The following is a 25,694-nucleotide window of genomic DNA, read 5'->3' as shown; positions in this document are numbered from 1 at the left end:
TCGTGTCACCGACAGCCCCACATCCACAGAATACTGATTCGGGTTCTTCCGTGCTCATTGGCGGTTTACCCAGCGATTCAACATAAACCAAATTCTATATTTCAGGATCTAGAATGTCAACGGTTGATAGACCCGTGAGCAGGCGATCCATCATGATAACGATGTTTATGACAATCAGGTAAACTGGCCAAGGCTCCCTCCCTCAGGCGTTGCAATACAAGCTCGGATATTCGAATTGTGATTGGTCCAGTATCCATTGATGCGGACATTCAGAACTTAAACTCCTCGATGTGCTCGAGAACAGCAATGTCGATGTCGTCCAGCTCGCCCTCGCGCATGTTGGGCCGCTGCGAGACCAGCGGCGGCTGCATCCGTGCCCCACGCCGTGCCGCCATGTAGTAGAGCCGGGTGTATGTGTAGATGTACCGCCGAAGCACCTGCCAGGCCGTCCACCGCTTGGCATAGTACTTGATCTTGGGCCACTTGTCCAGCACCGAGACCAGGACGTCGCGCTTGAGGAGATGGACGGTGATGTTGGTGAGGGCCCGACACTCGTTGGACTTTATCTTTTCTCGGAGACAGGTGCGGCCAAAGATGGATCCACTGCGGGTTGTGTGGTTGTGGTTGTGTGGTTGTGGTTGTGGTTATGATACGGCAAACAGTCTCGCCCCTTCCTTCGTTCCATCACTTCATCACTCCATCGCTCACTCACTCACTCACTCACTCACTCGCCCACTCACTCGCCCACTCACTCGCTCACTCGCCCACCGCATCGCCCACCGCGTCCACGGCTTACCTCGGATACACCCGTCCCTCGATCGCCACTATCCCGCTCTTCAGCAGGTAGATGCCCTCGTAGCCCTCCGTGAACAGGTGGCTGTTGGCCGACACCGACCGGATCTCGATCGACCTGCACAGGTCCTGCGCCAGTGCAGGCTCTCGGTCAATGAACGGCTCCAGGAACGGAATGTCGGCAATGAACGACACAAACACCTCCATCGTGATGAACCCGTGCAGCTGAGGCGGCAGGTCCTGCAGGAGCTCGGTGTATCGGGTGCTGTGCTTGCTGGCATAGTGGTCCGAGAGGTACTCGTACACCTTGATCTTGAGCCGCGGCTCGAGCTTGAGTCGGTCAAACATCTCGAGATACTGGTCCACATGGAGATCGTGGGTCCTCTGGCTTCGGTTGCTGAGCGACAGCACATCCGAGATTGTGGCAATCGACCACACCGCGAGGAGATACGAGATGAAGAAGGCAAAGACGCTGTATCCCCACTCGCGGTCGTTGGAGGGCTGCATCACTGGATCGCCGCTCCCAACGAGACTGACCGTCCCGGCCGACCACGAGAGCGCCATGATGTAGAGCAGCCACACCGATATGTTGCCGACGGTGGTGTTCTGGGAGGCGGCATAGAGCTCGTGCCACCCCAAGGGATCGGTGCTGGTGGCCGAGGTGTCGTTCCGCTCCGCAGCGAGGCGGTATCCACAGGCGATCCAATGCATGATAAAGGTCATGATGATGCACCACTGGAACAGAGTAAGGTTTGTCAGCGCACGATGTGCTGGCACACGAGCTAAAGCGATCGGCACGATGCCCATTCGCCACTTGCAGCCGGGCCACACGACAGCGCGAAGGACAGATTACCTGCAGGATCTGAATGGTTACATATCGAAGATTGATCTGCGCTTTCCACTGGCTGAGCTTTCGGCTCGCGCGCATGACACGGAGCAGCTTGAGTAGTCTCGTCAGACGCAAGAATCGCAGCAGTCGGAGCTGGCTGACGGGCAGATTGCCGCCGCTCTGGTTCACAAGCGAAAGCAGCTCCCACGGAAGTGTGGAGACCAAGTCGATGGAGAACCATCCGGTAAAGTAGTTCCAGAACATGCCAAACTCGGACCGGATGATCTTGCCGGTCTGCTTGTGGCGATATGGGGTGCGCATCTGAATCAAAATGTCACAAAAGAAGATAAAGTCGACGATACTGTTGACGAGGAAGAGAATATCGAACTGGAAGGGTTGCCCGGGCTGCTGGGAGAGGAAGCTGAGAATACCGTGAGGTGGGGGTTAACTGGGGCCATAGAACCACAAAATCCCATCACTCTCACTCTCACTCTCACTTTCACTCTCACTCTCACTCTCACTCTCCCTCTCATTCTCAACTTACGCTGTTTCGAACGGCGTCACCGATGCTGTGAACAAGAGCAGCAGCAGTCCAAGCGCGTCCCATTTCTTGATAAACTTGCCCTGGATGTCGACGACGGGCAGGAACGAGCCCGTCTCAGGGGAAATGACGTCGTATTCGCTGTCATCGCGGTGGTCGGTCAGGTACTCGGGCAGGCTGGCGTCCGAGTTGCGGACGATTCGCCAGCGCCATTTCTTGCGGCTGTACTTGACCTTTTGGAGGTGGCAATCGTGCGGCACCATCATCGAGTTTGGCCTCTCCTCGGGGATGAGAATGTCGAGCTTGAAGACCAGCCATTCGTACAGCGTCAGCTTGGGAAAGTCGATGGTCTGGGCTTGCGCCGAGAGCTTGCTACTGGATCGGTGACTAGCCTTGTGGTGGCCAGAGGCACTTTCTTTCTGGGGGCCCAGGCTTAGATTTGCGCGGTTCGGACTTGGTCCATCGATGCTAAGTCGAGGGGCCAGCATTGCAGCGAAAGGATACGATGGAGCGACGTGGATGGAGAGTTCTGCTTGCTGCTGTCAGCCAAAGCGTTAACGACAAACGTGTGTCGGCTGCAGATCGATGAGGTGTCAGATGCTGGCGGTGAGTCGCAGGATCACGGTGCTTTGACGGAGCTCGATGCGAAAGACCAGTCAGATAATCACGCGAGTCGATGCTGGCGCCGTATCGATCGGCAAAGTGAACGAGGGCGCAGGTCGAACGGGGCCTCTGATGGCTGAAGAGCAGCTGCACGCAGACGGCTTCAGCGGCCTTGGAGGCGGTCCTCGGCGGGCATCGCTGGGCATTTCCCTCTGCCTGTCCCTCTGATTGTGTCTCGAGGGCCACCTGCGGGCCAGCATGGCCATGAACCTGCTCAAGGTGCCTCTTGGCCCGGCTGGGCATCACTCCGCACACTGCGCTCGAAAGCACCAAGCCGGTCCGGCCGGTGAGTCCCGGACCATGATTCGGGCGTTTCCCGCTATTTTCAGCGTAGTCAGTTCACCCATCCCCCCAAGTCCGCATATATGGCTCGTGAATCCATGTCTCCCACTTTGCGCAAAAGCATATATTTTCATGACCCCCCCCCCAGCTCGATCCACATCACACGAACGATCGCTCGTGCCCCTCGCTCAGCCAAACGAGGCCGTTTGGCGCCAATTGTGGTCATGGAATGCAATCCGTATTGCCAGGAGCGATTCAAGATATAAACTGTCAATATTCCTTTGCTGAGAGGAGCAGTCGAGGAGCAGTCGAGGAGCAGTCGAAGAACTATGACTCTGTTCACGATCCACCCGTGTTATAACCCTGTTCACGATCCGCCCGTGTTGTCAGCAAGGCTGTAGATGTTGTAGATCAAGTTTCCGAGGCAACCTACGCTCATGACCACGGTGAGAAACAGAGCTACATAATATGACGGAACTCGCTTGGTGATCCAGGTCGGAAGTGCCTTGAACGGCGGGTCCATTTGGTTCGTGTAGTCAAAGGACATCTGCACCACCGATTCGGAGAGACCCTTGCTTTCGTCGTCCATATCAACGGGGTAGACTTTGCCGGATCCGTGCACACTGGAAAAGTTCATGCTCTGGCCGGTGCTCAACTGGACGCCACTCACGTACGCAGCAGAACCAAAGTTGGTGGATCCTTGGGTCTCGGCCATGTACCGGGATCCCATCATCCTCGACCCTCCTCCATCAATCGAGGCGCCAAGTCGCATGGATGAGGCATTGGACATACGGGACATCTTTCGTCTGCGGACAGAGGGACCTTCCTCGTTGCCACCCAGATTCAAAGCCCTTCGGGTGGCCTTGGTCATGGAATGACCATCCTTGGACTGCAGTGATGACGTGGAGCACTTGATGTGGGGAAGGCTAATTTCCAGAGTGCCGTTGTGGGGCAGACCGACTTCTGGTGCACCGTTGTGGGTAGCAAGTGTTGCAAACGGATCTCGACGGATGATGCGAGCAGAGTCAGCGTAGGGAAGGTGGTAAATGTAATCGAAATCATCATCTTCATCGTCGCCTGCTCGTCGCTTGATGTTGACGTTTACATCGAGGTTGTTGAGTTCATCCAACACCGACTGCTGCATCACTGGGAGATGGGATACGAGTGAATGAGCATGTGAGCAGATCCATGGCATAGGTACATCACAGGCGCTCTGGTGGCTGCATACGAACGCAAGGGAGTTTCATAAATCAAAGGTTCTACCAGATGCGCATCCATCGAGTTCCAGCGGAGCCTGCAAATCCCACCTACCCAGATTGCGCTTGTGCAGAAACAAGTAGATGAGGAGTGGGGCGATAAAGTTGCAGATGGACTGAAAGGTCAAGCTGGTCCAATTCGAGAAGATCGAGACCCACGGTCCTGTCTGCATCGGGATCGCCACGAGGAACGGGAAGATGACGGCCCAAAAGTAGGCGACGCCTGCGCCGCGAGTGGTTAGAACGGTCGACGATGGTCAGAAGCAGCTACTCGAAGCTATTCGAGGTACGTGACAACCAAGGTCAGCGGAGGACAACCGCTGAATCGTGCAAGCATACCTGGCGAACAGAGGTTTGAAGTGACCAAGTTCAGCTTGGAAATGATGAAAGCGACTGGGATGGACGTCACAAGGATCAGGAATGGATATGTCAAGTTGATGATGTTGTTGACGACCGGCCACCCGCCCGTCACAAGAGTCGACGTGATGGCCGCCATGAGATTGGATCCGTTGCCGATCTGGAACGCAAGTGCACCTTGAATTGGGACAGATGGACGAATGTAAGCACAGATATCGAGATTGACCTATGAGCGTGCATTCAGGGTGGTGGTGGAGGTGATTTGAGCTTGGAGATGGCTATCGGTGGCCAGAGTATATTATTACCGAACCATCCCGTGATTAAATAGAGAAAGGTTGCAATCCATATCGAGATCCAGATGCATCGCGAAGCACTGACCGATTTGTGCTTCGGGAATGAGGTTCAGTCAGGATACATGGACACTCTTTCCCGGTGCGATGGGACGGGCAACAGCGGTCGTGTGTCCAATGCCCCAGTCAGATCAACTTGCGCTCCCAGTAGGATCAACGGATGATCACCCAGGTTGAACTTGGGACTCGACGCATGCTCATGGCGCTGTACCTTTACGTTCACCCACGATGGAATGGTGTTGGCCAGGGTAAAGTTGAGGAGCACGGCGCCGATGGCACTTGCATATCCGCCGCCCGGCGGAGCCATGAACGAAAAGTTGGTGCTGAAGGATTGGCCCGAGAAAAAGGACATGATGGCCCAGATGAAGACGCACACGATCAGGTAGGCGAGAGACACTGTCGATGATAGCTCGGTCAGCGGCTGTTCGAGCAAAGGCATCGGCTGAGCGAAGGCGGACTGACGTATCAAACAGAACGCACCCCATTGAACAATCATGTTGTCATTTAAATCGAGATACAGGAGTGGTATGAGAACCGAAAGCAGAAGCTAGCGAGGCAAGGGTGCAGATGTAAGTATGACATCGTCAAGGGTGAAGCAATGGCGTGCTTGGCCCGGCTCTCTGCAAGGTGTACTCACAATGCCTCCGAATGTCAAGAGCATGATCTGCGAGCCAAACGGAGAATTGCTGTTGCTGACTTGATTGACACAGACAAACCCAGAAGGCGCAGAAATCTGGAATCCGCAGGTTTCTCCAAAGACACTCAGGATGAGGATGTCGAACGACTGCCGAGATGAGACAAAGACCGATGAGCGGCGATATCGTTCGCAGGTCGTGGGCATCGAGGCCCTTTTGCACGGCTCTTGTCCTGCCTCGCTTCGGTCTGTCCCACCAACAGTGCTCACGATATCTATCGAAATTGCCAACTGTACCTGGGCTGCCTGAATGATGGACGCGATGTTGAACGACTGGAGCGAGCCATACAAAACAATGTGCATGGCATAGTACCAGTATCGCCCATAGTAGTGGTGGACGAGCACGGTAAACTCGACGTTTCGCTGTTGGAGGCAGTGTGCAACATGGTGAATCGAGAGTGTGCCGAATTGCGAGTGTCTGGAGATCGTTTGGTGTGGGCACCGCGCAAGCCGTCTCCCGCCCGAGGAGCAGACTGAACGGGACGACGATACCTCAAACGACGCGTTCCCAGGGAACAGAGACATGGCTTCGAGGAGAAACAGGCAGCTCCATCCAGTAAAGACGGTGATGATGAGGAACAGGAAGGTCGGGCTGGGTGCGTAAACAGGTTAAACGACAGTGGACAGACGAGGCTCTACTGACCAGCCGGCAATCTAGCAGGCAGGCAATGTGGCTGAGCCATTTGACTGGCGACGTGGCAGACAATTTGATATGGGCGACGACTTTGATCATCAAGCAAATCGCACTGCAGAACGTACAAGAAAAAGCCTGAGGTTTGAAAAACCGTCGGGATCTGCAACACCCCTGGCCCGGTAATACTGCTGATGAGCATGCTTGCTCCTCCAGAGAAGGCACTGGAGGATACGGATACCGCGCGGAGAAGCGCCGAGGGTGTATGCTCGTTAGTCGCCGCGAATACAAATATAAGATATCTCGGGCGATAGTTGTGTCTCGATTGTAGTTGGGCCAGCTATTTGGCCGGGGTTGCCGGAGTGGGTTGAGCCGATGGGGATGGCTGGCGCATCCTCAAGAACCAGGTGGCTGTCGCGGAGCACTGCGACGACACTCACACATTCTTCTTGTACTCGGCCATTTGGAGATGGAGGGCGTCAAGCAGAAACAGAGGACACGATGAGAACGGCGGGATGTGAAGCCTGGGGCGTAGTTATATACTCGGCAGGGCCCCCGAGGGAGAATGCATGGCGACTGGGGAGGGCACTTGAACGTTAGCCGGGAACTTGACGGACTGCACATCATCAGCGAGCCAAATCGGATCGGGAGCGGGAAAAATCGCCAGGAACCGCTCGAGCCAGAGTGGGACGAGCGAGTGGTGGACGTTGTGTGATTGATGCAAGCCCAATATTGGCTGCTGCTGGCCCGAGATTCAACCGTCCGAGGGAAAGCCGGGGTGTCGAACGAGCAGCTTGTCGCTCCACAGTCGATACAGGCAACCAGCCGATCAAATCCGAAAAATGCATCCGCGGCGGAGCACAGGACTCGAGAGCGCGAATGTGAGCAGGGCTGGAGGGCTGGAGGGCTGGAGGGCTGGAGGGCTGGATGGGGCTGGACTGGATGGGGCTGCCTTGCAACGGGCCATACGCCCCTGAACAGCAGCCGGTTCATGTTCATGCTCGCCGGGCTGGAGCGTGCGTTCGTTCAAAACATGACATTCACACAAGCTGCCATTCGTCCAAACTCGAACCGCGCCGCTTGGCTTCGATTGGGCACAAATGAGTGTGCCGGATAGGCGCGGCTCGCTGGGTCATGATGGGTGGCATGGGCTGATGGCTCAGTCGTCGGTGCGTGAGCCTGGCTGGCGCTTTGGATCAAGAGTTGGTTTCGATCCTGGGCTGGAATCGATGTGCGAATTGGGATCAGAAGATGCATGAAGCCAGATGAGCCGGCTCCAGCCAGCGCACGCAGACCTTGTCGGGAGTGGTTCTTGTTCTCCTTGTCAGGCCAAAGTGGCTCAGCCAAAGTGGTTCAGCAGCAGCAGATTTCTGCGTCCTTGTTCGTCCGTCTCCATTCCGCTTCGTTTTTTTTTCTTGTTCCCCTCGCCGCTTGCCCCACCGCCGCCACCCAAATCTGCCCAGTGGCCGTCCGGGGAGATACGCGGCGAGCGGGGACATGCGGCCTGGTCATGCAGCGCAACACATGGCTCGGATGGCAGAAATCGAGATGGGTGGATGAAGAGACACACAGAGAGGGCGATAGGGATCGGCGTTGCGTGGTCAAGTGCGGTCGCTCTCGGGCAGACAGACAGACAGACAGACAGGCAGGCAGGCAGGCAGGCAGGCAGGCAGGCAGGCAGGCAGGCAGGCAGGCAGGCAGGCAGGCAGGCGGCGAGGAGGTACACCCGTTTGTTTGGTCCCTTCTGCTTGGCAAGATCATCTCCCCCAGCCCGCCCACAGAAAGAACACATCCGGCGCAGGCATGAACATTCGCCGCGCATTTTTGCCTTGCGCTGCCCCCGTCGTTCCACGACGGGCAGAGAAACGAGGACACGTTTGCGATCTCGTGCGACAGCGCCACTGGCTCAGGCCCGTCTATTTTCTGCAACGAGACGATCCGATTCTGTGCGTTCGAAAGCCCTCGCCCACAACAAGAAACAAGAAACAAGAAACAACCAGCCAACCCCCCCCCGACAAGTACCTCAGCGGTTCGCCGCGACACGGAGTCCTTGTCACCGGACCAGCCTGCACGACATGGCTGAATTCTGCCCAATCGCCGTCCGCGCGCGCCCAAATTGGTTCCAGACATGTTCCCGTGCGACCGTTGTCCCGCCGATGTCACCACGCCGAAAATCCGCCCTTCCGCCTGTGCTTGTTTGCTGGGCTTGCGCTGCCTCTCGCCCCGGCCCCCTCAAGGAGCCATTTTTTTCTGCTGCCCACCTTCCCCCCCCCGGACGGAATATAAATTCGTCGCCCGCTCGCCTCTCCCCACCAGCAATCCGCTTCCGTCTTGCCTTTGGACTTTTGCAGTATCCCGCTCAAAAGCGCTCTCCACCCGCGTTTCCATCTGCTCCCCCAGTCTTCCCCAGCACTCAAGGAAAGCCTCCTTCCAACTTGAATGAAGCAGTCCTCTGTTCTTTCTTGCCAAGTTCTTCCTCCCATCAAACAACCAACCGCAGCACCAAAATAAGAAAATGGATGTCTCCAAGATTGAAAAGGACCAGCAGGAGTACCACGCCGCTGCCCCTCCCACCTTCTCCGCTCGCCTCAAGCGCGCCTTTGGCTTGAACCGTGGCCCCTCGAAGAAGGAGCAGGAGGAGGAGGAGCGTCGTCTGGCTGCTGTCGATCACCTTGCCTATGTCTCTGCCCTTGACCCCGAGACCGCCCTCGTCGCCATTGGCTCCAGCACCCAGGGTCTGACCAGCAACGAGGCCGCCGAGCGCCTTGCCAAGCACGGCAAGAACACGCTCTCGGCCTTCAAGCCCGTGCGCTGGTGGACCCTGCTCTGGAACAGCATTGCCCATCCCTTCAACATTCTCCTGCTGGTATGTATATGCGATCCATCTCCTTTTCGGCTCGCAATATCGCCCCGGAGCCGCCCGACGTTGCCCTCGTGACGCACATGAACAGTCAGCGTCGTCGCGTGTCCGACTGTGAATGCCACGTGCTCCCATTGGGGAGTTACATCCAAATCGCATCTGCAGTCGCATCCAGATCGCATCGACAGTCGCATCCAGATCGCATCTGCAGTCGCACACACTAACGCATCCCATCTGCTCCAGTTCTTGGCCATTTCCAATCTTGCCATCCCTCCTGCGGATTTCAGACCCTTCACCTACTTGATGCTTGTAAGTCTCTCCAGACCACTTGCGTGTCGATACTCCATATCCCACACCTCTCTTCCCTGGCTCCCTGCCCGCCTCCTTCTGCCATGCTAATCGCGCTTCGCTCCATCTCTACTCTAGATGTTGGTCTTTGCCACCATCACTCGTTTCTGGCAAGAGTCCTCCTCCAACAGCGCCGCCGAGAAGCTCAAGTCCCTGGTCTCGTCCCACTGCCAGCTGATTCGTCGCCCCGACTCCTCCGTTCAAGGCTCGTCCACACCCGTCAACCAACTCGATGTCGTCCCTGGAGACATTGTCAAGCTCACTGCTGGTGTCGTCTTCCCCGGTGACTGCCTGATCATCTCTGGCCGCGACATTTCTGTTTCCCAGTCGGCCCTCACCGGGGAGTCTGCCCCCGTCGACAAGGCCAGCGGCGCCATCACCACGTCCACCCCCCTCTTTGATCGTGCCAACATTGCCCTGATGGGAACCAGTGTTACTTCTGGCATCGGCCTTGCCGTTGTCATCGCCACTGGCGACTCGACCTACCTTTCCTTTGTCGCCAAGAAGCTCGCCGAGCGCCGCCCCAAGACCGCCTTTGACAAGGGTGTCAACTCTGTCAGTCTCCTGCTCATCTACATGATGCTCGTCATGACCCCCATTGTGATTTTGATCCAAGGCTTCCGTGGCACCGGCGATCACCCCTGGATCGATGCCCTCCAGTTCGGCCTCACCGTCGCCGTCGGTCTCATCCCTGAAATGCTTCCCATGATCCTGAACGCCAACCTGGCCAAGGGCGCCCTCTCGCTCATCAAGCGCAAGACCATCGTCAAGCAGCTCTCGGCCATCCAGAACCTCGGTGCCATGGACGTCCTCTGCTCCGACAAGACCGGCACCCTCACCCAGGACATGATTGTGCTCCAAGAATCCCTTACTCCCGCCAAGACAAACTCCTGGACCCCTCTTGAGTGGGCCTCCATCAACAGCCACTACCAGTCCGGCATGCAGAACCTGCTCGACCGCGCCATCGTCGAGGGTGCTCAGAAGCACTTCAAGAACCCCCAGGAGATCCTCGAGCGCTACACCTTCATTGATGAAATCACCTTTGACTTTGAGCGCCGCCGCATGTCCGTGATCCTCATGCCCAAGGGCGTCTCGGATGTCCACATCCTCTCCTGCAAGGGCGCCGTCGAGGAGATCATTGCCTGCTGCACTCACTATGCCGACAACAACGGCCTCCCCCAGCCCCTGACTGACGAGATGAAGACCAAGTTCCTTGCCACCGTCGACGAGCTCAACTCGCAGGGCCTCCGTGTCCTCGGTGTTGCCACCCGCCGCTTCGAAAAGATCCGCACTCAGTACCTCAAGACCGACGAGATCGACATGACCTTCGAGGGTTACCTTGCCTTCTGCGATCCCCCCAAGGAAGATGCCGCCGAGGCCATCCGTCTCCTCAATTCCAGACACGTCCAGATCAAGGTCCTCACCGGCGACAACCTCAAGGTCTCTGTCAAGGTCTGCTCTGACGTCGGCATCTCTGTCGAGCACGTCATCACCGGCCAGGAGCTCGAGCTGCTTAACGATGCCGACTTTGCCTTTGAGGTCGAGCGCTGCACCGTCCTCGCCAAGCTCAGCCCTAACATGAAGCAGCGCGTCGTCCAGGCCCTCCAGAAGAACGACCACGTCGTTGGTTTCCTCGGCGACGGCATCAACGACGCCCTGGCCCTCAAGTCTGCCGACGTCGGCATCTCGGTCGACTCTGCCACCGAGGTCGCCAAGGAAGCTGCCACCGTCATTCTCCTGGAGAAGAGCCTCCTCATCCTCGAGCGCGGCGTCGTCAAGGGCCGCCAGACCTACGGAAACACCATCAAGTACATCAAGATGGCTGCCTCGTCCAACTTTGGCAACGTCTTCTCGGTCGTCATTGCCTCGATCTGGCTCCCCGGATTCCAGCCCATCACCCCGCTCATGCTCCTGACCAACAACATGATCTATGACATCTCCCAGGCCGCCATTCCCTGGGATCGCATGGACCCTTCCTTCCTCGAGCGCCCCAAGCGCTGGGCTTCCAGGGATCTCCTCCGCTTCATGTGCTGCATCGGCCCGCTCTCGTCCATCTTTGACTGCGTCACCTTTGCCATCGGACTCTACTACTGGCGCTGGACCGATCCCAACAACAACAGCACCGTGGCCATGTTCCAGACCTCGTGGTTCTTTGAGAGTCTGCTCACCCAGACCCTGATCATCCACGCCGTCCGCACCGAGAAGATTCCCTTCATCCAGAGCACCGCTACCGTCCCGGTCCTGATCATGACCACCGCCCTGATTGCCGTCGGCACTGCCATCCCATACACCCCGCTGGGCCCTCTCCTCGGCATGCAGGTCTTCCCAGTCCTCCAGTACGGATTCACTGCCTGCTGCATGCTTGCCTACTTTACGCTTGTGCTGCTGGTCAAGACCGTCTACATCAAGGTCTTCAAGAACTGGCTGTAAACCAACGATCCTTCCCACAGACAACCAACTTACCACAGACAACCAACTCTCCCAGACAAACCCGCTCGCCTCTCATTCGTTTTTTTCGTGGTGTTTTCTCTTGCAATGTGAACCCATCCCTTTTTGAAATACAATTGATTGAGCCTCGAACAACTCTCCCTCACCAGGTGGGCAGGCGGATCTGGTCCGATCTGCTGAACATCACCGTCGACGATGCAGCACAGGCCGGGTGTGTCGCAATCTGTGGCGTTTGCGCCATTTCTCGTCTGCAATCCCCTCATGCTCCGTTCGCCATTGGCGGCCACACCTCCTGCTCTTCGTCGTCCTCGCTTTGTTCGAGCCTCTGTCACCAGCCCATCCTCTCCCGGAACCAACTCACTCGCTGCTGCTGCCCGATGCAATGAACGCGATCGACAAATACCTCCTCTCGCCCCTGGTCGGAGCCGAGTGCTCGCAGTCGCTGCTGAAGCTCGACACCAGCCGGCTCGACTGCTTCAAGCTCTTCATCAGCAAATGTCTCGGCATCGGCATCGTCACGGGCGGCGCCATCGTCAAGCTGCCCCAGGTCATCAAGATCTTCATGGCCCAGAGCGCCAAGGGAGTCAGCCTGACGAGCTACTCCCTCGAGACCGTTGCCCAGGTGATTCACTGGGTATACAACTACCGCGGCGGCAATCCCTTCTCGACTTATGGAGAAGGTAGGATCAGATCGGTGCAGATGCTTCTCGATCGGCGACACATATCGGGCCTGCATAAGGGCAGATGCTTCTCGATCGGCGACACATATCGGGCCTGCATAAGGGCAGATGCTTCTCGATCGGCGACACATATCGGGCCTGCATAAGGGCAGATGCTTCTCGATCGGCGACACATATCGGGCCTGCATAAGGGCAGATGCTTCTCGATCGGCGACACATATCGGCTTGCATAAGGGCAGATCGCAATCGGCGGCTGGTTTGAAAGCAGTAGCAGCAGTAGCAGCGGCGGCGGCCGAGAGAGCTCTGGCACTCATTCCCGATTCCTCACACGACTGATCATGAACGGTTCGCTTGTCGACTCATTGCCCGTCTCCTTTCCTTTCCTTTGGGGGACTTTGCGCCCACTCCTCGACATGCCCAGCCGCCTTCATTTCCATCACCAGCTTCATCGTCGTCCTCCAAATCCTCTTCTACCAGAGGAAGCTGCGGGGCATGGGCGTCGTCTCGGTAGCCTTTCTTCTCTTCAGCCTCTTCCTGAGCTCACCCGATCTCTGCAGCCGAGCCCTGCTCGCGGCCTTCCAATGGAGCTCGATGCTCATCAGCATCGCCTCCAAGGTTCCCCAGATCTACGACAACTTCAAGGCCAAGTCGACGGGGCAGCTCTCGGCCGTGACGCTATTCCTGACCTTTGCCGGCAGCGTCGCCCGCATCTTCACGACCCTCCAAGAAGTCAACGACAACCTGATTCTCCTGAGCAACGTGGCCGCCTGCGCCCTCAATGCCATGCTGGCCCTGCAGATCGTGATCTACTACAAGAAGGTGTGTGACATCGACGACTATCCCGTCGACGAAGTGAGTGAGCGTCATCGCTCGTTTGCTGCTGCTGGCGATGGATTTGGTCTTCGCTGCGTTTGTGGCCGTTCTTCAGAGCGAAGCATGGGCAGCGCTGCTGTGATATCAACGTTGCTTCGTTTGCGACCTTCGCTTCCACCCTGGTGTCTGACTTGCATCTCTGTCGTCACTCGTCTTGTCCTGGTCCTGGTCCTGGTCCTGGCATCTCAGACTTCCGAAAAGACGCCGTTCTTGCCGACAGTGCGTCTCCCCAAGGATTCCAAGGCCCACTGATGCTCTTCCCCCCCAAGCGATTCCCCGATCCCACCGCCCTCGATGTTTCTGGATCCATCTCGAGTGTCCGGATTCGTTGCAATTGGTACGGTGACACAGCCCCAAGATATAATATACATGTGGCCCTTTGGGCCGCTCCTGTGGTTACTCGGCGGCAAGACGACCGGGTCGAACGAGGTGCTCGGCCTCCAGGCACCTTGAGCGCACTGGATCATGATAGATGGGTTGGGATGGGATGGATTGGGATGGACATGCCTTGCGACCCAGAGAAACGTGATGCACTTTCTGGCTTCTCCGGTTCGAGCCAGCATTCCCAATACAAATCGGCCCACCAACCTCCAAATCATCTCCTCGGACTCTGTCTTGATCCGCCCAACCCATCGATCTGCCCACCGACACCGCCGATCTGCATCCATCGTGTGCCGATCTCTGTGACTCTGGATACGCCGCTCAGCAACCGCGCTCTGGCATCTACGCACCCCACCTTCCCTCCGTCTCTCCCAGCGCCATCCATGCAAGACTCGGAGCCAGCCGCACCCGTCGTCTTCAAAAAGTTCAAAGCCAAGAAGCAGGGCCCGGCCAATATCCGGAAGCGGCCCGCCGAGGACGATGCTGCAGCCACGGACCATGCCGACGACACCGTCGTCAAGAAGAAGACGGCCTCGTCCCGATCCGGGCCTACGCCCGGCCCAGGCGAGGAACAGCAGCCCGAGCCGTCTCAGCGGGATGGCCTGCAGTTTGCTTTCAAATCCTCCGGCACAGCGGCATCGCTGTCCAACAACACGGCTACCCGAACCCTCGACATTGACGGAGTGGAGGAGCCAAAGGAGCCAAAGGAGCCAAAGGAGCCAAAGCAGCCGGGGTCGCAGCTGCAGGAGGGCGACGTTCTCGAAGGCGACAAGTTGGAGGAGGGTCTGTACAAGGGTCTGACGGGATATAAGGAGTATGTCAACAAGCGAGTAGATAACGTAACGCAGTCAAACGCCTCGAGCATCAGGTAATGTCCATCAGCGAGCAGAGGTTTCGAATGAGGCATAGCGATGTCCAGCGGGCATATCCAGCTAGTCATCGATCTCGCCGCCTGCGCTGTAGTGGGTCCTCTCGCAGATCGGGTCGAGACAGAAACTGACGCAGCCTCCCCCTTCCTCATACCACCTATCGCCCCTCCACGCAGAGCCGGCCCTCTTCGAGGCGTCACCAACGTCCGCATCTCGTGCCGATTTGACTACCAGCCCGACATCTGCAAGGACTATAAAGAAACCGGCACCTGCGGATACGGCGACTCGTGCATCTTCATGCATGATCGCAGCGACTACAAGACCGGATGGCAGCTCGATCGCGAGTGGGAGGCCTCTCAAAAGAACAAGGAGGCCGAGAAGAACAACATCAACCGATTCCTGATCGAGGAAACCGGGGGCGTTGTCGACGAGGACGCCGACGAGGACGATGACTTGCCGTTTGCGTGCCTGATCTGTCGCGAGCCCTTCAAGGACCCTGTTGTGACAAAGTAAGTTGTCGTTTTCCCTGGGCGACTGGTGTGGTGGGCGGATTGGAGATGGGCACGCGGCGATCGCTTTCCTCGCGGATAGAGCGGTGCATTGGCTCTGTGCCGATCTCCACCCAACGATTTTCATTTGGCAAGGCTGTCCACAGAGCATTCTTGAGAACTCATCCCTGACTTGCTCTGACCCGAACACTGCGGTCGCTTCGGTGATCCTCCACCGGTCTGCATATCTCATCTCTACCCAGGTGCGGCCATTACTTTTGCGAGCTCTGCGCGATCAAGAACCACAAAAAGTCCCCAAAATGCTTCATGTGTGGTGCATCCACAAACGGCGTCTTCAACGTCGCCAGGGAGCTCAAAGCCAAGCTGGCTGAGCGACAGCGGCGCATGGAAGAGCGCTCCAAGGCCGCACAGGAGGCCAACAAGGATCTGAATGCCGACGATGAGTAGTGGGACGCTTTCCGCAACCACTCCCTCAGAGCAGACTCGCGCTCGGGTCAGCGCCCCCATCAACTCAAAACGCTGCGGTCGCCAAACGTCGCCATCGACCTCTATTGATTGCCATGATGCTGACCTTGGCAGTCGCTTGGAATGCTGGAACAAAGGAAGGCAGCAAGGAGATATCCATGGCTCGTTGAACTCGAGTGGGATACCGGCTGGCCAACGCTATTAGAGTTGATGTTCATGGTGGGTGCTGTGTCTGTGGTTCCAGATGCCAAGTCGGCGATATCGGTGTCGTGGCATTCGGGCACGATCGAGACTGGCGGCGGTGCCGCGAAGACCGTTCGGTATGGTGTGCCATATGGAGTCGGTAACTCCGAGTGTCGCATGGAATGCCCAGTGATATCATGTGCTGAATAAAGGGAAACGACCGCTAAGCAACAAGTGTAGGCAGCCCAGGCCCGACCGCGACTGAAGCCGTCCAGGAGAGCGAGGGCGGATTAGATATTGCCGTTTGTGTAATGCATGAACTCCTGGACCACCGGGATGCTCGCAAGGGCCGGCAGCAGCGACGAAATTTTGACGACCGGATAATCGGCAGGATTCGCCTCCGGTCCAAAGATATGGTTGATCGCAAAGTTCCACGAATGCTGGAGCAGCGGAACGACTCCGTGGCCGCTGCTGTCGAGCCACGCCGAGTGCACAGATTGGATATAGGGCGTGGGGTCGGATCCGGCAATGAGAATACCGTCGCCGATGAGGGCTGCGCTTGATCCGTTTCCGAGTCTGTGGGGGGGGGTGTTGAGAGGAGCAGGGTCGAAGGAGTCGACGGGCGAATGTGTTGGCGAGTGAGCGAATCGGGCAAGTGGATGTGCGAGTGGTCCACCCAGCAGCAATTGTAGCGAGGGAGAGAGCCGGTACTGGAATTGGACACTCCACTGGCATCCATCAAAATCACTCAGCGACGTCCGTTACCTCTTGAAGTAAAACTCGAGGGCCAGCGTCGTGATGCCAACAAGCCAGCCGATGCCATCCAGCACGATACCGAGGGCGGCCGGGCTGCTCAGACAGGCTCCGGCCCGCACAAGCTCTGTGGCCTGCTGTACCTGAACCGACATGATCTGATTGGCCCGCTTGATGGTCTCGAGGTCGGCGAGGAAGAGCAGATCGGATCGGCTCTGGAGCTCGAGGTTCAGGGCGCCTTCGCGCTGGCGACAGGTGCATTCCGGGAGCGAGTCGGTGTCATTGTCCTGTTCGTCGCCATAGTCGCCGTCAAAGGTAAAGAGCGAGCATCTGGAGATGATTCGGAGAGATGATTCGGAGAGATGAGCTGCGAGCGAGCCAGACGACGAGAGCAGCCTACAACACTGGCGGTGGTGACCATGTATCGTTGATTCGTCCCGGGACGGTGATGTGCAATTCAAGCGGAATCAATGCATCAATGCATCAATGCATCAATGGATGCACATGGCATCGTACCGGTTGCAGTAGTGGGAGGACTGGTAGAACACAGTGGATTCTTGATACGACGGCACCAGCTCCAGCCGCAGGACCGAAAAGTCCAGGAACGGCAGCAGGTCCTCGTATGCGGCCTTGGCCGAGTCGGCGACGATGGCTTGCTCCATCGGGAGCAGATGCAGCTGGGATGTCGGCGGTCTCGTGGGGAGGACTCGGGTCTTGATGGCTGACGACCTGCGAAACCAAGATGCAAATCAATCGACAGAATCAAGATGCAAATCAATCGACAGTATCCAAATGCAAATCAATCGACAGAATCAAGATGCAAATCAATCGACAGAATCAAGATGCAAATCAAATCCGACGCGCATTCGAGCCGGCGCACCCGCACTCGACCCGGCTCGAGCCGCCCCGCTGCCCGCTCGGCCTTTTTGGCCCGTTCGCCCCTCTTCGTCTCCTTCGCCCTCGTCTTCGCCGCCGATCCGTCTGCCATGAGCGGTGAGTAACCCCCGGCCTTGCCTGCATCCCTGACGCCGTCCCCGCGCTTGCTGCCGCGATCGTCTGCGGCACCGCTCCACGTATCCCACCTCTGCATTTCTACCCTCCTGCTCGCCCACCTCCGCCTCGCTCCATCGCTCTTGCCCGGCCCTGGATCGCAGACCCATGACCATGACCGCTGCTCTCTCTCTGCCTCGCCTTGATCTCGTTCCTGTCCCTGGTTCATGTCCGCTGCCGCGACCGATCGATCCTTCCACGCACACCGCATCTCTCATGTGCTTTAATTCTTTGCATCGACCAACCCCACTCTGCCTTGTCTCGTCTCCTCTCTCCAACCTTCCTGCACTCGAATCCTGGTGGATCGCCATGTCGCCTGCCCGGCTCACCATCCCACCCTTGTTATCCGTTTCCCACCCCCATGGTATGGCCCCTGGCGTTACCGCCTCGACACTGCCCATGTCTCCACCTCGTTCCACAGCGGAAGAACTTCACTCGCACTGGCAATTCGCAGCCATATCGCAGTTCCTCCACCTGTTCTATCCAGCTCTCCAGCTCGATTCCTTCAGCACCCCGGATCTCGAAAACAGCCTGCTCAACATCCAGACCACAAGTAATCTGCTCGCCCTCACCCCCGATGCCAGCAACCCCACATACTATTTAAAGGACATTATGTGTCGGCTCCTGAAGCTCCTCACGTCCAACAAACCCGTAACGTGCGTCGCCTCCCCTCGCCTAATTGCGCACCCACCCGGACGGATATGCGCATAGTGGCTCGCCTCGTGGAAGCGACCCATGCTTGGGCCATGTCTGGCCTATGCCGCGCCTTGGTTCCAAGCCCTGGCTGTTCTCTCGCTGCCAATGTCGCGTTCCGAAAGCAGCGCCCGGATTCCTGATCCGCATCCGATTTGCAATTGCGGCTGACGTCCATGGGAATTCATCATCCGTCCATTGTCGTCATGGCTTTGGTCTGGCTCCGTTTTTCTTTGTCCATGTCTTTCGGCAGACCCGACAACTGGCAGACACATCTGGCCACCCTCTTCCAGTCGCGCGCAGACCGCCTCGAGTCCGCCCTCCTGGTCGATCCGCACACCGACTACTTTGATTTACCTCTGAAGAACAAGGTCAGCCAGATCCCCAGCCGCGCTCTCGGCCGCCCTGTGGTCAACTTGTGAAATTCGGCTGTGGCGACCTCATTTGTCCATGCTATAGGGTCCGCGATCCACCCGCCGTTCTGCCTGCATCGCTGACGCATCCTCGCCCTCCCCCCGTGAATGGTTGCCCTGGCTTTCTCTCTCCGCAGCTATTGGTACTATACTATCTCTGCGAATGGCAACTGGACTTTCCCGAGCAGTTCCGAAGCTTAGTTGAGGAATCCGACGAAGACGAAACAACATGGGTCAGTCCCATGCATCTTTCACACGACGCCGATAATCCACGCACGAGAAGGGTCCTTTTTTTGCTGTTCCCTTGGACACGATCGATGGTCACTCCCCCTCTGATCCATGTTCCCCGTGACGAGAACCAATACGCTCGATGGCAGCGCCGATGCGCCATGCGTCAGCTCACGTAACCCGGCGCTCACTCAACTTGCTTTCTCGTTGCAGCGAGTGGATCCGCTCGGCTACGACCACGCCGGAAACACTTATTGGCTATTTGACGGTATGCCGTGAAGCGTCGTACGTTTGCACAGCTCCGTCGCTCGTACATATGCCCGACTGTCGCATGAATCCAAACTGGACTCCATTTCCAACCTGCTGATTCTGTTCACTTCCTTGGATTTGTCCACGATGAATACTGGTGGGGTGCTCAGACAACCGACTGTTCAAAGAGTCGCCTGCGCCCTCATCAACAGCTTCAAAATCGGCCGCCAAGGCCCGCAAGGGCCGAAACACAAGAAATAGCAGGAGCGTCGAGGACGAGCAGCAGGCCCTCCAAGAATCAAGCAAGGTCGACCAAACCCCATCAAATTGGTCCCTGGTACGCAATCGTCCCTCGTGTGGCGCTCAGTCACCCTGCAGATCAAATGAATTGCATACGCCACGCAGCGGGGATTGATTCCCTGCCTTCGTTGCAATCATGGACACAGGTATGCGGAACAAGCGTCGAGTGGACAGAGTTTCCAAAGCAGTTTGAGAACTCTCGGTACACCGTCGAGAAGGAGCTGTATGCCGTTCTTGTTGAATCGGTGCTCCCCCAAGTCGTCGAGGAGATGATGGTCAGTTCCTTTGGCTGCTGTGATGCTCCGATCCCTATCGTCGATCCTCTTACCGGGGCCGCTGCGTAGCGATTCTGATTGTGCGTCGCTCCCTCAGGAAGAGGAAAAGAAGATTCTTCTGCAAGAGGCGCTTTTGAATAGGAAGCGATCCTCGCGCCTTCAGGATCGCGAGCTCGAGCGTATGGCCATCGATGCGCGCAAGAAGGAAGAGGAAGCCGTCTTGACTGCCAGATTGAAGGAGGAAGAGCGGCAGCGACAAGAACTATTGGTACGAACCACTTCTGTGAGGCCGACTGAGCGGCTGGCCCATGCCAGCGCTGTCCTGTCGATTCTATCGCTTCCAAGTCGCCATGGAGCGATCGGCATCCTGGCCGGCGATGTCGCCCTGCGTTTTCTATCCTCGACTCGCCCGGACTCACCACCTGTGCATCCGACAGGCTCGACAGCAGCAGCTCAAAGCTCGAGAAGAGCGTCTGCTCAGGCGCGAAAAGAAGCTCGAGAGTCTGAGGATTGAGCGCGAAAAGAAGCTGCTCAAGAAACAAGCGGGTACTGAAACAGGCGCTGTCGAGGTCGCCGTCGTTTCCGAGCCCCCGGAGAGCGAAATCGCAGTCCAGATCGATGCACAGCGGCGGCAGTCATCTCGACGCCGCTCGCAGCGCCCCGATCCCGAAGTCTTTGACGAGACCTTGACCGAAGACGCCTGGTACTTTGACTGCGTTTGCGGCGTCTACGGCGAACGACTGGATGGTCAGTATCAAGTCGATGGGCCGTGCCTCCTCTGTGCATTCTTCCTCCCTATCAGGGTCACGGATTAACTCGATTCGCCCTCGTCGGCCTGGTTGCAGATGGCAAAACTATGATTGAATGCGAGCGCTGCCACGTTTGGCAGCACCTGGACTGCCAGATTGCCCACCAGGGGGGCAATCCAGACGACGAAGACGACATGAAGCGCTGGGAGGCCGCTCAGTTCATTTGCGAGACTTGTATCGCCAAGGAAGAACGCGAAAATGAGCGATTGCGACAAGAGGCCGAGGCCCAGCGCATTGCTGCTGAGAAGCAGAGGCGCGAGGAGGCCAAGCGCCTCAAGGAAGAAGAGTTGCGCCGGAAGCGAGCGGCAAAGTACCAGGCGCGAAAGAGACGACTCCAGGAAGCCAAGGCTGCTGCTGTCGCGGCGGCTTCTTCACTGTCAGCGTCGGTGACCGGGAGCGTGGCCTCGGTAGGCCCGAGCGGATCCACGACGCCGTATCCTGGCGAATCGGGCGCCTCGTCAGAAGCGGAGCCAGATTCGATTGTTGACATCATCAGAGTCGATGCCAATGACGAGCCGACTGCCATGGTTCGCAGCGGCCCCGAGCAGCCGCACCCTGAGGTCCACGCAAACGGGTCAACATCGCTGCTGTCAGTATCTAGCGCACTCCTCGGCATCGCGTCAGCAGCGCTCTCAGGCAGCCTTGCCGCAGGAGCATCTGTTGCAGCCGCCGGATTTGATGCATCTATACCCCCCGAGCCACAGATATCCGCGAACCCGTCCAAGGTCAAGTCCTTGGGACCCGACGGAAACCCCTCGTCGATGGAGACAGACAGCGGCAAGCCACCAAAGAAGAAGCGGCCATACACTCCCAAGAAAAAGCCTGCCGTGCCAGTTGAAGCGGGTGCTGCCGTCGCGGCTGATGGACAGGAGACGGGCGCAATGCAGCCGCAGGGCCCCGAAGCCCAACCCAAACCCAAGCCCAAGAAGTCGTACAAGAAGAAAGAAAAGCCTGCAGTTGTCATGGCTGTGAATGGACAACCTGCTCCGCCCACTCCCGCAGCGGCGCCGCTGCCTGGAGCCGATCCTGCACAATCTGGCTCGACTGCATCGGGGTCGCTGGCATCGCTCTCTCAGCCAACCCAACCCGGATCCCTCGACTCGGTGTCGACCCAAACCGGTGCCATCCCAGTCAACGGAGCGACTGCATCTGTCAGTGCCGAGCTCAAGTCCGCCAAGCCACTCAAGGGAGCCGATGCATCGAAGCCTGCGCCAGCGAAGCGGCAGAAGAAGCCTGATGACCCGTCCGTCCCAAAGCCGCCAAAGAAAGCCAAGGTATCATCTGCCCAATCTCAGCCGACCGGCCCAGCAGCCGCCTATGCCCCACCACCGCCATCTTCCAACGGAGCCAGTGCCTCTGGAACAGACGGACCATCTCTACCGCCCAACACTAGCGCTTCCCGCTCGACCACGCCTCCAAACCAGGCCGGGCCATTTGCGTTTGTGCCAGGCTATCGCCCATATCCGGCTCCTCAGTCCATGGCCATGCCGAAACCAATGCCGCACTCGCAAGGACCTTACTATCCGCCCGCGCCCGCGCCAGTGCCAGTCCAGCCTCCCACCAGGCCGTATTCAAGCGCACCGATGCATCCCAGCATCTATGGTAGCATGGCTTATGGCGGCGATCCAGCATACACCGGCGGCACATGGAATCCGCACATCGCCCGGCCGGCGAACGGTCCTCCGCCTTCGTCGGTCTTCCGTCCGTCGCAAAACACTGGACGGGAGCATAGTCTGGCCCGCCTGATTCAGCCCCATGCGGCATCATCGAAGGATGCCTACGTCCCGGCTTCAAGGCCGCCGCCACCACCACCGTCATTCCGACCGCCACCCAGCCTCGCTCCCATCCATGTGCATCCTGCAGGCTCATATCCCCCATCTGCCGGCATGGGTCCTGGGGGGCACAGCGCCCACTCGTCTGTGCCATCGCCATCGATGCCCTCGACGCTGCCAGGCATGTGGGCCCCTGTTCGAGCCATAAGCCCACAATCCGAAGCTGCTGCCGCTGCTGCCGCGGCCCGTGCTGGCGGCCCCAGACCACCGAACTATCCGCCGTCGATGGGACGCACACCGGCTCTGTCCTCGAGTACCCCTGCGAACACCCAGCACAGCGGGCCTCCGGGAGGAGCATCCGCAAGCAGCGGCCCGACAGCCACTGCGTATTCAGGGCCAAAATAGACTTTTTCTTGCCGCCCCCAGCATCGCCGCCTCGGATCTGTTCCTTCTGCACCAGATCCCTATTGCTTCCTGGGTCGGTTCGCAGCGCGATGGAACTCCAGAGTGGAACCAACAAGGGGTGCGGTCCCGTGCTTGCATGCTCGCCACCGCCATGGCCCCGCGCGATATGGTGGCGGTGCATGCTCATCCGGCCGAAATGCCCAAAGCTGCCCTGGCCAACACCGGCCCAACATCTGCTTCTTCTCTGCTCGGCGGCATCTGTATCCACCTCTCTCTCGATCAGCCTCGCTTCCTGTCGACCCGCACAGCCGTCGCCTCTGCACCATGTCCGGCTTTTCGTTCCTGGGTCTTTGGATCGCCCTCGCAGCAGTCGTCCTCCCGACAGCGACAGCTCAAAGCTCCTCAGACTGCATCAAGACGCTTTCCAACTGGGGCAGTCTCCCGACATCCATGTGGAGTGGCAAGTCTGGCGTGGGCAGGAGCAGCACAGGGGATCTATGCACCCATATGCCGCCGTTGATCGCTGGGCGAGAGCAGGTTTCCACCAGCACGTCATCTCCCGGCTCACTCTTGAGGATGCGATGCTGACGACCCTGCTCTGTGGATTGCTGCTCGGAACTTTTGCCCCCCCCCCACAGTCCAGTCACCCGGGAAAATCACCTTCGATAACAACAATGCCCAGATTTACCTGCAAAAGTGAGTCACACCCAGCAGCATGTGCCCTGCGTCCTTCAACGGATTGTGCTCTCGTTGGGCGACTTCCGGCTATTGTATCCATATGCTTTCCCGTATGTGAAGGGCCTTCGACTCCGTGGGCAATGCTTGCGGCTCCGTTGAATCAAGCGTCTTGGACTCTCTCCCTAATGCCCGTGATTTCGAATTGGGCTTGCGCCGCCGCCTCATCCGATCTGCGACGGTGGCCATTCCGTGTCCAGACCAACCTCTGGCAAATATGGCGTCGGCACCGATCTGCATATCCTCCAGCTGTCGCTCTACTTTGGATCGATCGAGTGGACTGTCCGCCAGAGCGGAACGCCCTCGATGATCACCTACTTGACGCTTCTGAACACCACCACGATGGACGAGATCGACATCGAGCTGTACGGCAACCAGCCCACCACAACCGTGCTTACGTCCAAACCACATGGTACGTTGCCGTATGCATACGGTGCGCTCGTTGCTTCATATCGAATGCTTCGTATGCATGCTTCGTATCCGATGCTTCGTATCGTATGCTTCGTATCGTATGCTTCTCGCACTTCCCCTCCTCCCTTGTTATTGATACATGTCTCTGTCAATGTTTTCCGTATCGGCATCTCCTGTCTAGGCTCCCTCACTTCCGGCGGCCGTATCTCCGGCACCACATCAAGCAGCAACGTTGCCAACTTCCACACCTACCGGATCGACTGGACGCCCTACAACCTCACGTATGTGCGACACCGCCGTTGTCTCTTGATCCATCTCGCCATTCGTATCGCCATTCGCATTTCACTCCGATATCACTGTGCCCTACTGACCCACCTCGGGCCAATAGCTTCTCTGTCGACGGAACTGCTGCAGGCACCATCAACAAGTTCCAAACATGGAGCAACTCTTCGGCCATGTACCAGGTACGCCTCCCACACGCTGCATGTCCGCCCCCATGTGCCTCGCTGTGGGATTCTCCTCCAAAATGCATCGGCAGCAAGATCGCAGCGGCCAAAGCTCTGACGCCCCTGTCTCGGCGCGGTGTCGATACAGTACCCATCGTCGCCTTCGCAGATCATCATGGGCGTCTGGGACGGACAAGTGGAGGGCGATCTCGAGGCAGGTAAGAGTACCATCTTTGGACCTCGAGCGGTGGACATAGTATTGGCCTATGCACACATGAACACTGTATCTGCGGAAATACACCCCGCTCACCAGAATCGCTGCACTCGATCGCCGTCCAAGGTTCATTCGATTGGACCACCAGTCCTCAGCCGAGCTACTCCTCTGAAATCTCGACTCTCAAGGTGTCGTGCTACACTGGTCCCTTCCCGAGCCAGATGAATGCACCTCCGTCCGACCCTCGCTCGCAGGACTCGAACGGCGCCAACCCGAACGGAAAAAGCATCATTTCGAGCCCAGTCGGCGGGAGCTCGTACGGATACTCTTACACCGGCGTCAGCGTCAACCCCAACGACGTGACGCTTGTTGCCGGTGTCAGCGCAGGTGTCGGTACGTAATTGGGTGTGCTGCTGGAGTGCGAGTCTACTGGAGGCTGGCTGGTTTGAAGCGGACTCGATAGCGGTTCAGCATTGCCGACAGCTCGGTCAACAATCGAGAAGTATCAGTACAGCCCCGTTCGAAACGGAACCTCTGTGACTGACCAGCATGGATGCCAACGCCCCTGTTGCTGCTTTCTCCCTGTATCTTTGCTCGACAGGCGTCTTCCTGATGGGAATTGCCGCTACCACACTGTACGTGTTCTACAGTTATGGGAACAAGAGGCAGCGGTATATTGAGCCCACCAATATCTGATCTCTCCGACCTGGATCTTCCTGTCGATCTGTCCTCACACCAACGCACCAACAGGAGTCAGATGCGAATATATCGGCACTCACAAAACCAACAACGGGACCCTGTTACTGAGACGACTCTTTGCTCTGGCTTTGACCCCGCGCTCTTTGGGCCGTTGATATCCTCCCATCTCCCACCATCGTTGCTCAACCGCTGATCTTCTCGATTGCAAAGCACCAGCGCAAGACTACTGCG

General features: G+C 57.8%; 8 protein-coding genes across 8 annotated transcripts; 5 read left to right on the top strand and 3 right to left on the bottom strand.

Annotated features, from left to right (window-relative positions):
- Nucleotides 1–269: 269 nt before the first annotated feature.
- BJ171DRAFT_421800 (uncharacterized protein) lies at nt 270–2,650 on the bottom strand (the record flags this gene model as incomplete). The annotated part of the gene is made up of 4 exons (XM_053107506.1): nt 270–603; nt 797–1,527; nt 1,646–2,042; nt 2,166–2,650. The coding sequence occupies 4 exons, from the start codon at nt 2,648–2,650 to the stop codon at nt 270–272; spliced, it is 1,947 nt and encodes a 648-aa protein (XP_052968881.1).
- A 1,565-nt stretch (nt 2,651–4,215) lies between these two features.
- On the bottom strand, nt 4,216–6,597 carry BJ171DRAFT_421829 (uncharacterized protein; the record flags this gene model as incomplete). Its single annotated transcript, XM_053107509.1, has 10 exons — nt 4,216–4,253; nt 4,419–4,586; nt 4,703–4,897; nt 5,026–5,107; nt 5,282–5,466; nt 5,551–5,617; nt 5,708–5,854; nt 6,002–6,127; nt 6,257–6,356; nt 6,524–6,597. Coding segments are annotated over 10 exons (1,182 nt in total), but the record flags the coding sequence as incomplete, so codon positions are not given.
- A 2,013-nt stretch (nt 6,598–8,610) lies between these two features.
- On the top strand, nt 8,611–12,183 carry BJ171DRAFT_457267 (Mg transport ATPase). The gene is made up of 3 exons (XM_053108344.1): nt 8,611–9,261; nt 9,499–9,564; nt 9,682–12,183. Exons 1-3 carry the CDS (start codon nt 8,911–8,913, stop codon nt 12,031–12,033), a joined length of 2,769 nt encoding a protein of 922 aa, XP_052968879.1. The 5' UTR covers nt 8,611–8,910; the 3' UTR covers nt 12,034–12,183.
- A 168-nt stretch (nt 12,184–12,351) lies between these two features.
- Nucleotides 12,352–14,001, top strand: BJ171DRAFT_440316 (uncharacterized protein). Its single transcript, XM_053108050.1, has 3 exons — nt 12,352–12,731; nt 13,153–13,583; nt 13,794–14,001. Exons 1-3 carry the CDS (start codon nt 12,434–12,436, stop codon nt 13,854–13,856), a joined length of 792 nt encoding a protein of 263 aa, XP_052968878.1. The 5' UTR covers nt 12,352–12,433; the 3' UTR covers nt 13,857–14,001.
- A 769-nt stretch (nt 14,002–14,770) lies between these two features.
- On the top strand, nt 14,771–15,747 carry BJ171DRAFT_409418 (uncharacterized protein; the record flags this gene model as incomplete). The annotated part of the gene is made up of 3 exons (XM_053107278.1): nt 14,771–14,853; nt 15,031–15,363; nt 15,606–15,747. Coding segments are annotated over 3 exons (558 nt in total), but the record flags the coding sequence as incomplete, so codon positions are not given.
- Nucleotides 15,748–16,085: 338 nt separating this feature from the next.
- BJ171DRAFT_18992 (uncharacterized protein) lies at nt 16,086–17,572 on the bottom strand. Its single transcript, XM_053106158.1, has 3 exons — nt 17,281–17,572; nt 16,777–17,094; nt 16,086–16,587 (listed from the first exon to the last, which is right to left on the bottom strand). The coding sequence occupies exons 1-3, from the start codon at nt 17,424–17,426 to the stop codon at nt 16,302–16,304; spliced, it is 750 nt and encodes a 249-aa protein (XP_052968876.1). The 5' UTR covers nt 17,427–17,572; the 3' UTR covers nt 16,086–16,301.
- A 154-nt stretch (nt 17,573–17,726) lies between these two features.
- Nucleotides 17,727–22,980, top strand: BJ171DRAFT_496980 (uncharacterized protein). Its single transcript, XM_053110251.1, has 10 exons — nt 17,727–17,757; nt 18,236–18,470; nt 18,761–18,878; nt 19,058–19,153; nt 19,362–19,416; nt 19,568–19,734; nt 19,844–19,972; nt 20,070–20,240; nt 20,410–20,719; nt 20,818–22,980. The coding sequence occupies exons 1-10, from the start codon at nt 17,751–17,753 to the stop codon at nt 22,956–22,958; spliced, it is 3,429 nt and encodes a 1,142-aa protein (XP_052968875.1). The 5' UTR covers nt 17,727–17,750; the 3' UTR covers nt 22,959–22,980.
- An 88-nt stretch (nt 22,981–23,068) lies between these two features.
- Nucleotides 23,069–25,573, top strand: BJ171DRAFT_18893 (concanavalin A-like lectin/glucanase domain-containing protein). Its single transcript, XM_053106156.1, has 8 exons — nt 23,069–23,418; nt 23,597–23,654; nt 23,894–24,105; nt 24,286–24,385; nt 24,493–24,568; nt 24,699–24,768; nt 24,891–25,157; nt 25,366–25,573. The coding sequence occupies exons 1-8, from the start codon at nt 23,283–23,285 to the stop codon at nt 25,458–25,460; spliced, it is 1,014 nt and encodes a 337-aa protein (XP_052968874.1). The 5' UTR covers nt 23,069–23,282; the 3' UTR covers nt 25,461–25,573.
- Nucleotides 25,574–25,694: the final 121 nt, after the last annotated feature.

Source organism: Polychytrium aggregatum (assembly GCF_025602895.1).
Source record: "Polychytrium aggregatum strain JEL109 chromosome Unknown BJ171scaffold_10, whole genome shotgun sequence".
Taxonomy (NCBI): domain Eukaryota; kingdom Fungi; phylum Chytridiomycota; class Chytridiomycetes; order Polychytriales; genus Polychytrium; species Polychytrium aggregatum.
This window is presented reverse-complemented; position numbering and strand designations above follow the sequence as displayed.